Source organism: Lasioglossum baleicum, chromosome 13 (assembly GCF_051020765.1).
Source record: "Lasioglossum baleicum chromosome 13, iyLasBale1, whole genome shotgun sequence".
Taxonomy (NCBI): Eukaryota; Metazoa; Arthropoda; class Insecta; order Hymenoptera; family Halictidae; genus Lasioglossum; species Lasioglossum baleicum.
Window position 1 is genome coordinate 2976167 of NC_134941.1, and position 13547 is coordinate 2989713.

The 13547-nt window shown below is 35.3% G+C and overlaps 1 protein-coding gene across 1 annotated transcript in view; it reads right to left on the reverse strand.

Moving 5' to 3' along the window:
• Positions 1-326: 326 nt before the first annotated feature.
• Positions 327-13547, reverse strand: part of Stg-1 (stargazin related protein STG-1) — an 87950-nt gene continuing 74729 nt past the window's right edge. The window contains exons 6-9 of the mRNA XM_076437003.1: positions 12522-12677; positions 7189-7401; positions 6003-6178; positions 327-3873 (exon numbers count right to left, since the gene is read on the reverse strand). Of these exons, the coding sequence (XP_076293118.1) occupies positions 6014-6178; positions 7189-7401; positions 12522-12677 (534 nt within the window). The 3' untranslated portion in view covers positions 327-3873; positions 6003-6013. The remainder of the gene's footprint in view (positions 3874-6002; positions 6179-7188; positions 7402-12521; positions 12678-13547) is intronic.

A 13547-nucleotide genomic window follows, 5' to 3' on the forward strand; every position in this document is an offset into this window, starting at 1 on the left:
CTTATCCCCACTATTAGGGGGTTCCCCCTTGGGCGGTCGATCGCGCTACAAAGAAATTAAGGTATCAGGGTGTTAAAATTTGGGGTTTTATGATACTCGATGTATCAATCTCAGGTATGGAATAGCATTAGTAAACAGAAATATGCATTGCATGCAGTTGCATGAGAATATTAAACCATCGTTAATTCCATGGCCTAAGGTGATTAGTGGTCCGACAAACAAAATATGTATGATTTCTGACAAACATTCTAATGTTGTATACATATATTTTTTCCTTTCATAATTGAACATAATTACATGATAGGAATCATTGAAATTGGCATTACTCATTTCGAAGAAACTTTATTGTACAAATTGTAAAGTTGGGACAAGCTTATCACCATCGAATACATAAACAATAAACTTCAATTGTACGCTAATGAACATGGATTATTTTTATAAACAATGCCAACGTTTCGACAGACGTTCGTTTACTCTCTAGTCCGAGGCCGAATATTATATTCATTATAGTAATCCGTTTTTGTCGCACCCCATCGAGCAAAAGTCACGCGATTTTCACGTTCAAAGACTACCACGGACTCCTGGCATCTTAACATTATCATTATAATTTTGAGCGTTACAAATATATATATGTATAATACAAAACAAACTGTCTCGTCACGTAGTTCACGGTAAATTCCATTGCAATAATCGCATTTATTTACAGGCAACTTCCGTAAAATCCAATGAAATACCTCGGTTCTCTTGTTTTAATATCATCAGTCATGATAGTCATGAAAACTATAAATAGTTCTATAAAGAATGAAACTCCTTTCGTGCAGTATAAATATCGGACGCTAAACCAATTTAAAAAATGTAAAAATTCTATATAACATCGTAGTTTTCTTTCCATTTCAAATGCTTAAAATATAATTCAAGAGCTTGAAATATTGCTTTCTAAATATATTCTTACACGATGATTTTACCGTCTTCGAACTTTCATGATTGACGAAATTTATATTTAAGACGTACTTCTTAAACGCAAACTGGAGTAACATGGAGTCGTAAAAATGGCGCTAGTCGCAATTACAATTATACATATATATTGTCAGAAAAAAACGCTTCTCTTGAACATGACACATGGCTGTCAGAGTAAAAAAGTCGTAACAATATTCAACACGAGAGTAAAAGTAAGATCAACACGATCCTTTTTCAGTTCCAAAAATTAGTAACGAAGATTTCCAGCTATCACTATGTACACACACCTTTCATCAGACTTTCAATGAAACGTTCTCGCTTACTGATAGATTGACTGACGATTAATCGACGAGCATCGCAACTTTCATTTGTGTTTGACCGTCAAACCAGCCTGGAAAAGTCTGACCGGCGAATCCTCAGTGGAAAATTGACTACAGTAAAAAATCTTATCAACTATATTATTTACTGTTTAAAAATTCTCATTCGTAACATCGGTAGTTTCTCATGCTTTCTGTACACTGAATACGATAAAACTTCGTTTAACGTTTGACTATGAACACGTTCATGATACAGTTATACAATAGATCATTAAATCCTAGTATCTCAATCATTGGCAATTCCTTCTTGTTCGAAAGATTTTCGTCTTCGAGGATACATCCCTTACAATTGGATGTTTAATTAATGCGCCAGCTTATCCCGCGAGTAATAAATAATAATAAGACGTTTATTGCGAACGGGACAACTTGACGCTTAACGACGAGACGGTGCAGTCTTTAATCAAAGATTACGTTCATTTTAATCTCAATCCTATAGACACCACGTTTGCGACTAGAAGTTTCCGCAATTCTCGTTTGTCGAGAATTTTTTCTTAACGAAAGAATTATTTGCAGTGTCTTGTTTCTAGGACTGCAAGGGTGGGTGTTTTCAGTAGTCAAAGGCGCTAGATAAAAGATCAATCTAAATTACAATCGCCGTAAAAAAAAGTAGCATCGCAGTGGTGTTTTAAACAGTAGAATAAGTTTTGAATTTTTGCCGACCGTCGCGATCGCTATTTCTCTTTTCGTTTCGCTTGCTATCCTTTTCTATGTCCTAAAGTTATTCTATACCGTCAATTATAATATCGTGTTTAGTGTCATTTTAATCAGAAAAACGCCACAAATAAGTTTGTGAAAGTCCCATAAAAAAATAATGAAAATTAAGAAATTTGAATATTCGATTCACTCGAGTCAATTTTGTGGTGTTCACACCGATATACCCGAGCCGACATCAATCGTCGCCGCCGTGCGGAGTGACTCGGCGTTGACAGGCAGTGGAGTGGGTAGGCACTGGACAACGATCGTGCCTCACGATTCAGGACAACGAAGGAGCTTTTACCGTAGTCTGATCACTCGGGTGTTCTTTGCGTCACTCTTGCCCCGTTCCCGTCCCGCTAGTTTCCTCTCGTGCTCTGGACCAGGGTTGCCATATTTTGCGGGAACAGGGAACCAGTCCCTTTACCGCTGCGCCCCTCGCTCAGCTGCGCGGAGGTAAGGGGCTGGGTTCCCTGTTCCCGCAAAATATGGCAACCCTGCTCTGGACAGCAGAGTGGGGACACAGGTCCCGCCTCAGGGACCTTTTTGTCATCTCAGCATACTACGTGCTGCCGAATAATGTTAATTACATCTCGTAAATGTAAAAATAGATAGATTGATCTTTTATCTAGCGCTTTTGATAACTGAAAACCCTCATCTTCGCATTATCGAGAAATGAAAAGGCGCATCCCGCACAGTCTGCAGTCTGCCCCCTTAAGAAACGATGTCATATATCGCTGCGAGTTTCTTGATCTCCGTAGAATTAAGATTAAAATGTTAAACATACGACAATTATCTACACTAAATACAACGGTGTTTACGCAATTACAGGTTAATCGATTCGCAGTCTCGATTTGTTTCAGGTTTGGCAGTCTTTCAGTGCTCCAGCAACAAGTATGAATACAAATGATTTGGACAATTAGAAAATGATTATTGCGATCAACAATCTGTATATATAAATTCCTCTTGCAAAGAGGTAACGTTTAATCTTAATCCTTTGCACTCGAGCAGCGACGGTGAGCCATTAAAAGGACACTGTTTGTGTTTAATTAAATGTCACAAGCATGAAACGAAAACGTTTCGGAATTCAAGTGGTTTCGGGTGCAAAGGGTTAATCCTAAATTCTCAAAAAAAAACGATACATTTGACAATAATTTCGTGATTAAATAATCAAATTATTTGATACGCTCTACACGCTACGAACATTTTTCATTTTTCTGTCCACGCAATTTTGCATTGAACGTGGTAAGTGTCCTCGTCCGTTCCCCTTTATTCTGAAAGGACGGTTTATTTGAACAAAGGGGATCGAGGATCGAGGCTGGCAGTTAGTCAGTGCGACGTTTTCGTCGATCTTTGGTCGTCCATTGTTCGAACGATTCCACGGGCTTCGAGAAACGTCTCTCGCGCTATCATCGGTGAAAATATTCATTGAAAAAGGAAACGAAAGACAGTTGCTACACCTGTCAAACGAGATCGCTGCACTTCGCACTAATGTCCACGGTGTAATCGCAGTGTCAGTCTCTGTCACTTGTTTCTCACATTTCTCGAGGAACGGAAGTTATCTTCCGCGGAACAGTTTCTCGGCGACCGCGATGGGATGGTTATTAAAAACCGAGATTCGATAATACGACGATCGATCTCCTCGCTCTGGCACCGTTTCAAAAGCTTCTCCTTTGCGTTTGTGCGGGGCCTGTGGCTCGGGCACGATGAAATATTTGTGATCGCGTAGGCAAGGTCTCATTAAAAAGCAAGTCAATCTGTTTAATCGCCGGCTATATCGTGGTCCTCCTCGGTTTCCGCTTCGTCCTCTTCGTCGCTTTCGACGCTTTGCACCAGCCGCGCGTATCTGTGCAAGAAATCGAGAAGTATTCATTTTAGTGCATCGCCCGACAACTTTCAACGACAACTTTCAGTTCCCTCTCGCCGATCCGCGCGGGATCGATCGCGGGATTGAAAGGGGTTGATTAGTAACGAAAGAAAACAGAAAAGTCGAAAATGCCCGTCGATATGTTTTCATTACGTCCCGTGGAAAATTCCTTTTAAAAATTTACTTCACCGAACGTGATTACAAAGTTCGCCCGTTATGTACTCTACACGCTCGTTGTAACGAGTTATCGACTTTTATCCAGTTTTAATTTAGTTTGTTCGGAAATTTATTAAATAAGGAGTTTAGCAACTGCGATTTCTGGCTGTACAGCAGACGAATCTCTTTATTGTATTAATAATGTATTGGAGATTATGTGGCAACATAATTATGAAGTTCGTCGAGTTATCGATTGTTATTCTACATTTAGTAATACATACATATAGACTAACTGTGATCTGTGGCTGTGATGAAAACGAAACCCTTGAATACATTAATAATATACATTTGTTGGACCGTGTAATTTTCTATAAAATGGTAGTAGCCAACAATTTGCCAAAACGACATTAGTAACTAATTGTTGGGCGTACTTTTATTCCAATATGGCAATCTTTATGCAGAATAAAAATTATTTGAATCAATTCCAAGTAATAACAGTTAAACAGAAGCAAGTTTCTTCTCCTAACAATTAAAAAAAAAATTGAAAGTAAGGTAACAGTGCTTTGTCACCTTATTTAATTGTTAAACTTTTTTAGTGTGTTGTGTTCGATCTGCTCATTGTCTGCCTATTATACAAAGTTAAATTTTGTATTCGTGTAATGAATAAATATTATTTTCACCTAGTACGTTTCTCTTTAAACAAAGAGGAATGTCAAAAATTGATGTAAAAATTGGAACCAATTGTAGACAAATTTGAGAGGTTTGTGCAACGGGTCTGCTTCGTTAATTTATTTGGGAAATGAGCTATTGTTCCTCTCGTTAAGTGTCTTCGACCAGCTTAACTGGGTACTCATTCCCCTGCTAAAGTGTCCTAACTTAGTTTCATTATTTTAGAATCATAATTAGCTTCTCTCGAAGTCAAGTAGTTCGAAGTTGTCTGTTTCTATTAGAAGCAGTCTGGTGTGTATTTGTTTGTATAACGACCGCGCTATCGAGGCCCTTAAACAACAACGCGAATTACGTGAAGCAATTACATGAGCACACTTCCGTGCCTGCAGAACGAACCACGTACGAGCAGTGAATATCGAACTTCATGGGATTCCTACTGATAGTTTTGTACATGAGTTTAACTTTAATCACGTTGGGTAAACAGTTGCATTACGCGTTTATATTAATTAGAGATTATTTGGAAGACAAACAACGTTCTTCCGACTGTAAGGTAATTGTTAACCCCTTGCACTCGAAGCAATTTGAATTCCAAAATCAAGATATTTGTTTCAAACTACATCATTTTCGTTCTATGTAATCCTTTTTACATTGTGCACATCAAAATGAACCTGTTTTCTTATATAACAGTTGAGCTTTTTACAATTTATAGAAAACAGACAAATTGAATAATGTTAAAATTGTTTTGAATAATGGTATGGCAATTTTTACTGGCGCCTCGGACTCGCCATTCGAGTGCAAAGGGTTACAATTTCATGTTATTGTAAAAATTTGGTTGAAAATACAATATAATTTTGACCTTTTCGAAACATTTCAGAAAACTAAAATTCTCTAACAAACAGCAGTGAATTTGTAACAATGCAAATGTCTGTTGTGTAAAAATAATTATGGATATTATAATGAATTGAAGGGGTGATTTTATTGTGTCATGAACTAGAACTATACAAGACTAAAAGCTGTTAACCCTCATACGTTCCTCAGAAATAGTTGCATATGAAAGTCTAGAATAATATTTCACCTATTTTTATTTTGCACTTTAAAACAACAAGTTATGTTTCGTTTATAGCGTCACACATTAAAGAAGTACATCTCGCAACACAAACAGAAAGAGATGAATTATTCTCCAGTATGTAAAAATACTAAAGTGATGAATTTTCACCCTGAGGAACGTATGAGGGTTAAAAAAATTGTAGAATGTTTATTTTAAAATTGAATTTGTTATGTACCTGACGGTATATCAGACGGGAGTCGTTTTCCTCAGCGTGTCGAAAGCCCATTCGCTACCCCTAACCGGGGGTGGTGGAGGCAGAGGTCCATCAAGATCGAAAGTCACGAATTCGTGCTGAACACTTGGGCTATACTCTTCTTCCTCTTCCTGCAGTACGTCGGCCGTTGTACTGACCTGAAATTTATTTCGAGAGCTCCAAACTGATTGTAAACCTAGTTGAACAGTACAGTATACGCTCAGAGGTTTACAGACCAGTGTTTTTTCCGTAAATGGTAGGTTACTAGGTGAAAATATCAGAGAGAAAAATTGTTCTGTCTTCTATAAGCTACGTAACGAAGAACAACAACATAATTGGCATGTTTGCATTTAAACATAAAAAATTGATGTGCACCTTAATTGCACTTAATTGCAATAATGCGCCTTAAACCATTGCACAGCTTATAGAAAACAGAAGATCTTTTCCCTCTAACATTTTTTTGTACAGTATTTATAGTTCAATAATCGAGTTAGAATGATACTAACATTGTTTTTGTCATGTCTTTGATGAACAATAGAAATAATGAAGTTTTTAAATATCTTTTTACCTTTTAAATTGAGAGTAGCGTAACCTAGTTTAGACTAGTGCCTAGAATCATCATGTACCTTGTGAAATAAAAGTTGTTGTTAACCCTGTATAGATCGAATTTTTGTTATGAATGTAAACAAATTTTTATAACCTGACAAGAGTAACCCGTAATAATTACTAGACTGCGGATTTTTATGAATTTCCGAAGAAATTGGCTGGGTGAATGATTAGAAAAATCTAAGAGTATTGTTATGTTTTCAATTTGAAAAATCTATTAAGGAATGAAGTGAATTTTTATTTAACTCCTGCTGTCCACAATCGTGTTCAAAATATTTTTATTTCGTATAAAGATCCGCAGTCTAATAATTACTGCTTCTTGGTTAAAAAGGAAACACAACAGAACAAGTTACTTTTGTTACATTGTTGCTCTAAGAATAAAATAAAAAATATTAATATTACACTAGGTTATGAATTTCACTTTTGCTGATTTAACTTTGGAGAATTAGTTAATTATACGTTGTAAAATAGGTCGACTCCAGGCACAGGTTCAAATTCGGCTGTTCTCCCATTTCTCTAAATTATAAATCGTAATTTAAACATATTTTGAAGTATGTTTTACCGTTTGAGTGGTGAGGTCTCTAGGAAACTGTCTGGAATAATCATGATAATCCAGATTCGGTGGAGGCGGTAAGAATTCGTCGAAATCGACATGATCTACCGAATCCCTACCGAAGAAGTATCTTTTCTGATGCCTCTCGCAGAGAAACCCACTGTGACCAATGGTCGAGTGATTTGAATGATGCACGTGGTGATTGTCTAAATGATACACTCCCTGAAAACAGACATTATTAGTTAAAAGAACATATTAATATGAATCAAAATTAATGTTTTATCACTTATTTAAACTCTACAAACTACCACTAAATACAATTCACTAATATCTCCTTGTCCTTTTCATTTGAAAAATACTGTGTTGTTCAAATGCTGCAATTTTTAAGTACAAAAGGACAACAATATCATTGCTCTTGGAAATAATTGAGCCTTTGTTTTCGAAAGTGGTATAAGTCCATTCATTTATTAAATTTTTTATAAATTTTTGTTACGTCTATATCTGATTAAAACTACTATCTCATTTTGTTTCAAAAATGAACTTATACTAGGTGAAAGAAAATAGACGAACCCCCATCTGCATAACCATAAGCAACACGCATTATAGTATTTAGCAGATTAGTTAACATAGCGTTTGCTGACGAACAAGTTTCGATAATGGGTTTACTGTAATCCCTTTGAATAAGAAACACACGAACTGAAACCTATTTGATCGCTGAAACCCTGTGTTCTCGTAAAAATTAATTAATCTTATTTAATAATAAGTAAACAGTGGCGGCCATATGCTAACGAATACTTTATATTTGAACTGTAATGCTTCTACGACATTAGCCAATAGTGTTTTGTGTTTTAGTTACGTATGCTTTATACTTATAAATAATGTAATTCATTTGTGTATAAATGTATAATGTTGAAGTGCAGATTAAATGAAGTTTCATTTTGTTAAGTGTACTTAGGTATCCTACATGTCCGCCACTGTATGTATACTTCCGCCTTCGAGCTCCAAGGGTTCGAGAGTATCATATACAAGGCCGGCCATCTGGGGGGTGCGGCGGATGCTATGCACCGGAGCCCCGCGATTCAGAGGGCCCCAACACGATCAAGAACTAAAATAATCTAATTTTTCTGAAGTAATTAATGTATTACAAAAACAAAATCACGCATTGAATAAACATGCATTAGTAATATACAGGGTGAGTTCTGTTTCTGAAGAAACAGAACACCTAAATATCTACGTTACTTTTCGTTGTACAAAAAAACTTCTTAGGGCAAAGTTACACTGTTTGAAGGGCCACATGTAACGGTGTTACATACACCATTACTGTCGTACTAAGACGTTACACAAGTAAGCAAAGGCTAACATCAATTTCAATATCAATGTCAATTTTTCAATTTCAACTTCAATTTCAATATCAACTCTTCAACTCCATTTTCAACTTCAATTTTTCAATTTCAACTTTAATTTCAACTCTTCCATTTCAATTTTAATTTTTCAATTTCATTTCGTTTATATCAACTTCAATTTCAATTTCAACTCGTCAATTTCAACTCTTCAATTCCAATTTTTCAATTGCATTTCGTTAATTTCAACTCTTCAATTCCAATTTTTCAATTGCATTTCGTTAATTTCAACTCTTCAATTTCAACGTCAATTTTTCAATTTCAATTTCAACTTCAATTTCAATATCAACCCTTCAACTTCAATTTCAACTTCAATTTCAATTTTTCAATTTCAACTTCAACTCTTCAATTTCAATTCGTTAATTTCAAATCTTCAATTTCATTTTCAACGTCAATTTTTCTATTTCAATTTCAACTCTTCAATTTACACTAGCAAGTAAACGCTAACGTTTTAGTACGACAGTAATGGTGTTTTAAAGTTATTTAAATTGAAATATCTCCTGAACTATGAACTTTTCGAAATACATGGGTTAGTACTTTTTTATAACAAATGTCCTGCTGCATCGTTTGATGTATTAAAAAATACCTCAACCATTAAAAAAAATATCAATGACCTTGAAATCTTGTACAGAAATGACCTTGAAAATTTTTTCCCTTACACCGTTACATGTGGTCCTTCAAACAGTGTAACGTTGTCCTAAGAAGTTTTTTTGTACAACGAAAAGTAACGGAGATATTTAGGTGTTCTGTTTCTTCGGACTCACCCTGTATGTTCGTGTTTGTAAATTTTTTGTTACTTTACAAAAAATTTGGGGCCCCAAATGGTTTCTTGCACCCAGGCCCCTTTATAGAGAAGGCCGGCCCTGATCATATAGTGTCAAAGTCCGTCTCAAAGAGAACCGATACTTTAAATCCTTGCGATGTGCGGTGGAAACCACCTAGGGACGGGAAGTCAAGAGTGTCACTTGTTTCGGAGTGCGATGGCATTGCGCGAATGAGATCTCGAGTGCTTGGAGACCGAGTGCTAACACTCGTTTCTACTTCGCCTTTCGTTTTCATCCGGTGTCTGTTTACCAGTTAAATGCAATTTAAGTCTAGTTGCTTGATGGTAGTTCGCGAGTACCGGAATTTACTTAACGTTGGCTAACGCGTGCTGCGTCGCCAACTAGAAACATATGCAGACGAGGGTCCCAATGAAAAGTTAATTAAACAGAGCGAGGAACTTGGACAGAATAATCTTCACATTGCTTGTTCAGTGTTTTCAACGCGTATCGAATAATTATTTACAGAATAAGGCGTACGGAATTTTCCTGTCCATTGCTAACAAAGTTCTACAAATGATTTTACAGTAATCTGATTTCACAGTAAAGTTATAAATATTTGTTGGGGCAAAGTGATTTTAGGAACACCGGAATAAATTCCTTTCGCCGACAGGAATATCTTTCATGTAATAAAATAAAAATTACATTAATCGATAACGTGTTTTGACTTGTATAAATCACGATGTTAATTATTTGTAAATAATTGCTGGATTGATACCGATATTATAGTTTACTCCAATTTCAAAAATGTTTTATATTATTTTTACTTACAATTATTATGTTTTCAAATAATTAAAACGTTTGCTAGGTTTTACTCGTGTCAAAAATCGTGCGAGATGAATTTGACGAAAAAAGGCCGAGAACTTATTTGTACACCTAATAAGTACTCAATTTGTGGCAATTAAACTAACTGAATAGCTGTTTCATTGAGGATATCGGAAAGACTAATGTGTCTACACGAGATATATCATCAAAAGTAAATTTTTTAAAATTGTTAATTAGAGCAGTGAACGGTCCCAAGCATTACCAATTGTATAGCTACAAAAATCGTCCGTTGCCCGAGGGTTGAAGCAATTATTGCAACTGAAGGCGGAGTTGAAAAAATGGAAATTTTTCATGTATTCTTAACGAAGAATTATATCAAGTACTGTGATTTTACCTTTGCGCAACACGGAAAAATAAAATTCTCGCGCAGCTGCTCGAGTATTAAATTAATGGAAAGAATGTTGAAACGGTATTTCAACGGTAAATGAATTTTAAGGGGTGTAATTGCTGCAGCATATTGCGTGTAACACTCGGGAATGATAGAAGTTGTAGGAAGAAGCTCTCCGTTGGTAAACTTGGAATGTAAAGGTAAACTTCACGTTCAAATTTGCGCTTCGTACGCGGAAGACTTAACCACCTGGATACTTGACTAAGCCAGAAGTTTATTTACATAGGGGTTTTATTTTACCCTGGGAACCTCGAGATTGCGCCTGAATTTTTCACGGAGCAACTTATCTCCTTTAAAACTTTTCGAAATCCCGGGGATTCGCGAGGCGCGACTGACGAGAGCAGCGAATTATTAAAAAGAAAAGATAAATCTCTTAGGCGAAAGTTTTCTGAATACAAATGAAAAGTTGGATCGCGGAAAGTTTCAAATTATCGGTGTATATTTCAGACGCTTCTCACCGTAGAAAGAAATGTATTCGTTTCCACTTAACCCTCGTGTTCTCGCCGAAAGATATTTCACATATTAATGATTTGCGAATCGAGATTCAGATCGATTTAAAATAACGAACTCGTCTGAAATTAAACTAAATTTGCTCAAAAAGATAAACAACTGTCATATTAATTTATATACATTAATCAATAGTGTGTTTTGACTTGTAAATCACAATGTAAATTTCTTGTAAATACTTGATTGATACCTTTATTATAGTTTACTACACACAATTTCAAAAAATTTTATATTATTTTTAACTACAAGTATCATGTTTTAAAACAATTAAAATGTTTCCCAGGTTTTACTCGAATTAAAAATCGTGTGGGATGAGCTTGATAGTAAAATAGAAACTATAGTTACTGCAAGAAAGAACCAATTTCTTTACTCTAATTAAGTAAAAGGTTTAATTAATAATGTGGTTTTCCCCTTGTAAATTACAATGTTCATTACTTGTAAATACTTGATCGATATCGATTTCATAGTTCACTCTAATTTGAAAAATGTTTAATATTATGTTTAACTTCAAGTACTACTTTTTAAAATATAACTAAGTGTGGGATATATGAATTTTATCGTAAAATAAAAACTATAGTTACTGCAAGAAAGAATTACACACCAATGGGTTTGGAATTGTACTGAAATATGTATAATGCCAGCTTAATCACCATGAAATAAACACAAGCACTACTCAAAACAGTAATTGGTGCGCAGAGGTGGTGTGCATACTGATATGCGTCGTTTAAGTAAAGATTAAAAACCACTAACTCGTTATCGAGTCTACAAGCTTATCAAATATAATGGTTTTATGTTTTAAACAGAACGTTGTATCTCTTGTATAATTATTACATAAATTTGCTTCACCATCCTCTTAATTTTCGTTCACTTTCAAACAATGAAAAATTTCAAATTGTACTCGTTACCATTATTTAAATCTCCGTGCCGTGTTACCTGCTAAAACTTCGAACATTTTAATAGGACATTGTTCCTTAACTCATTAATTCATTCAAATATGTTTACCTGCTAAAACTTCGAACATTTTAATAGGACAGTGTTCCTTAACTCATTAACTCATTCAAATATGTCTAAAATGTATCAGATTAAATTTCAGGGAGATAACGGTAATACAGGAATGTCCTACAACATTTTTTTTACAGAAAATTCAGGAATCCAGAACAATGGCAGGCAAAAGTTGTCTTTAGTTTGTTATAGTTGAATGAAATTCCGGTCGGCAAGAATTCGGTTCCGATGCCGGAAATTACTGTACTTTCGCCGCTTTGAAACTTCGCCAAATAAAGGCTAACGATTTGCAATTTGCGTAATGGTTATACTTAAGCGGATGTTAATTCTGTCCAAGTTCCGAACGGTGAGCGGTTGCCGATCCGCGGAAGTCGTGGAAAAGAAGCTAATACTACCAACCCCGTAATTTTTCCTCCTGGAATCTCTTCGTACCAGTTCTCTCTGGTGCCAAGAAATATACAAGAAAATGGCGTAAGTGCCAGCGACCTCGGTCGTGATGAAGCCACTCACGTACAGCAAAAATGAGAATCCGTACCTGTAGGTAAAGGGTGGTCCCTGAAATCGCAAGATTGCTACGAAGATATTCATTCGTACAAGCGCGATACAGATAAGAAGTAATCCGCGCCACCGAACAAAATATGAGATTCAGAACTTTCGTTTCTTTTTTATTTTTCTTTTGGTCATGTTCTCCGAAAATACCGGAATTTTGCAACGTTACGAAAAATCAATATGAAAATATATTTACAATTTAATATTTAATCGGAAACAAGCTGTCCGCCAAGTCCCGCGGAAAATTCTGTTACATTTTCTATCAAAGCGATTTTTTTAACGGAAAAACTTCGAAAATAATTTACATCGATTTTCACGTTCAGCGAATTCGTTTAACAGTTTTCTTAAACTAGCTTGTTACACTGATAATATACTGCGAATTTTTTATGCAAAATAAAAGTTTAGAGAATTAGTAGATACAAAGTAATTTTTTCTCATAATAATTAAAAATTCTTAACTTGTTCTGACGTTTTTAAATTTCCCATTCTCGAGAAATTTTCAATATTTGAACTGCTATAATTTCGTTAAACAAGGTGGTACGGCAATATGCAATTTGCACCCTCTACTTTTGCTTGACACAGCATTGGGAAACTGAAAACACATTTTTCTTACTAATATCGTATACAAATATCCTGGGAAGAAATAAATGATGAAAATTGAGGATTCGAGCTTTAAAATAAGTCCTTTATTATTGCACCGTTTTGTTAAATGAAATGATCATAGTTCAAATATTGAAAATTATACGACAATGGAAATTGTTCAAATACTTTTTGGAACCACTGTGAATGCATAAAATCCGCAGTTTAGTAATTAATTAGTGTATTCCATAGTGATTACCTCGTCCGCAAATTAAAATTGATGAAAATTAACCTTGAA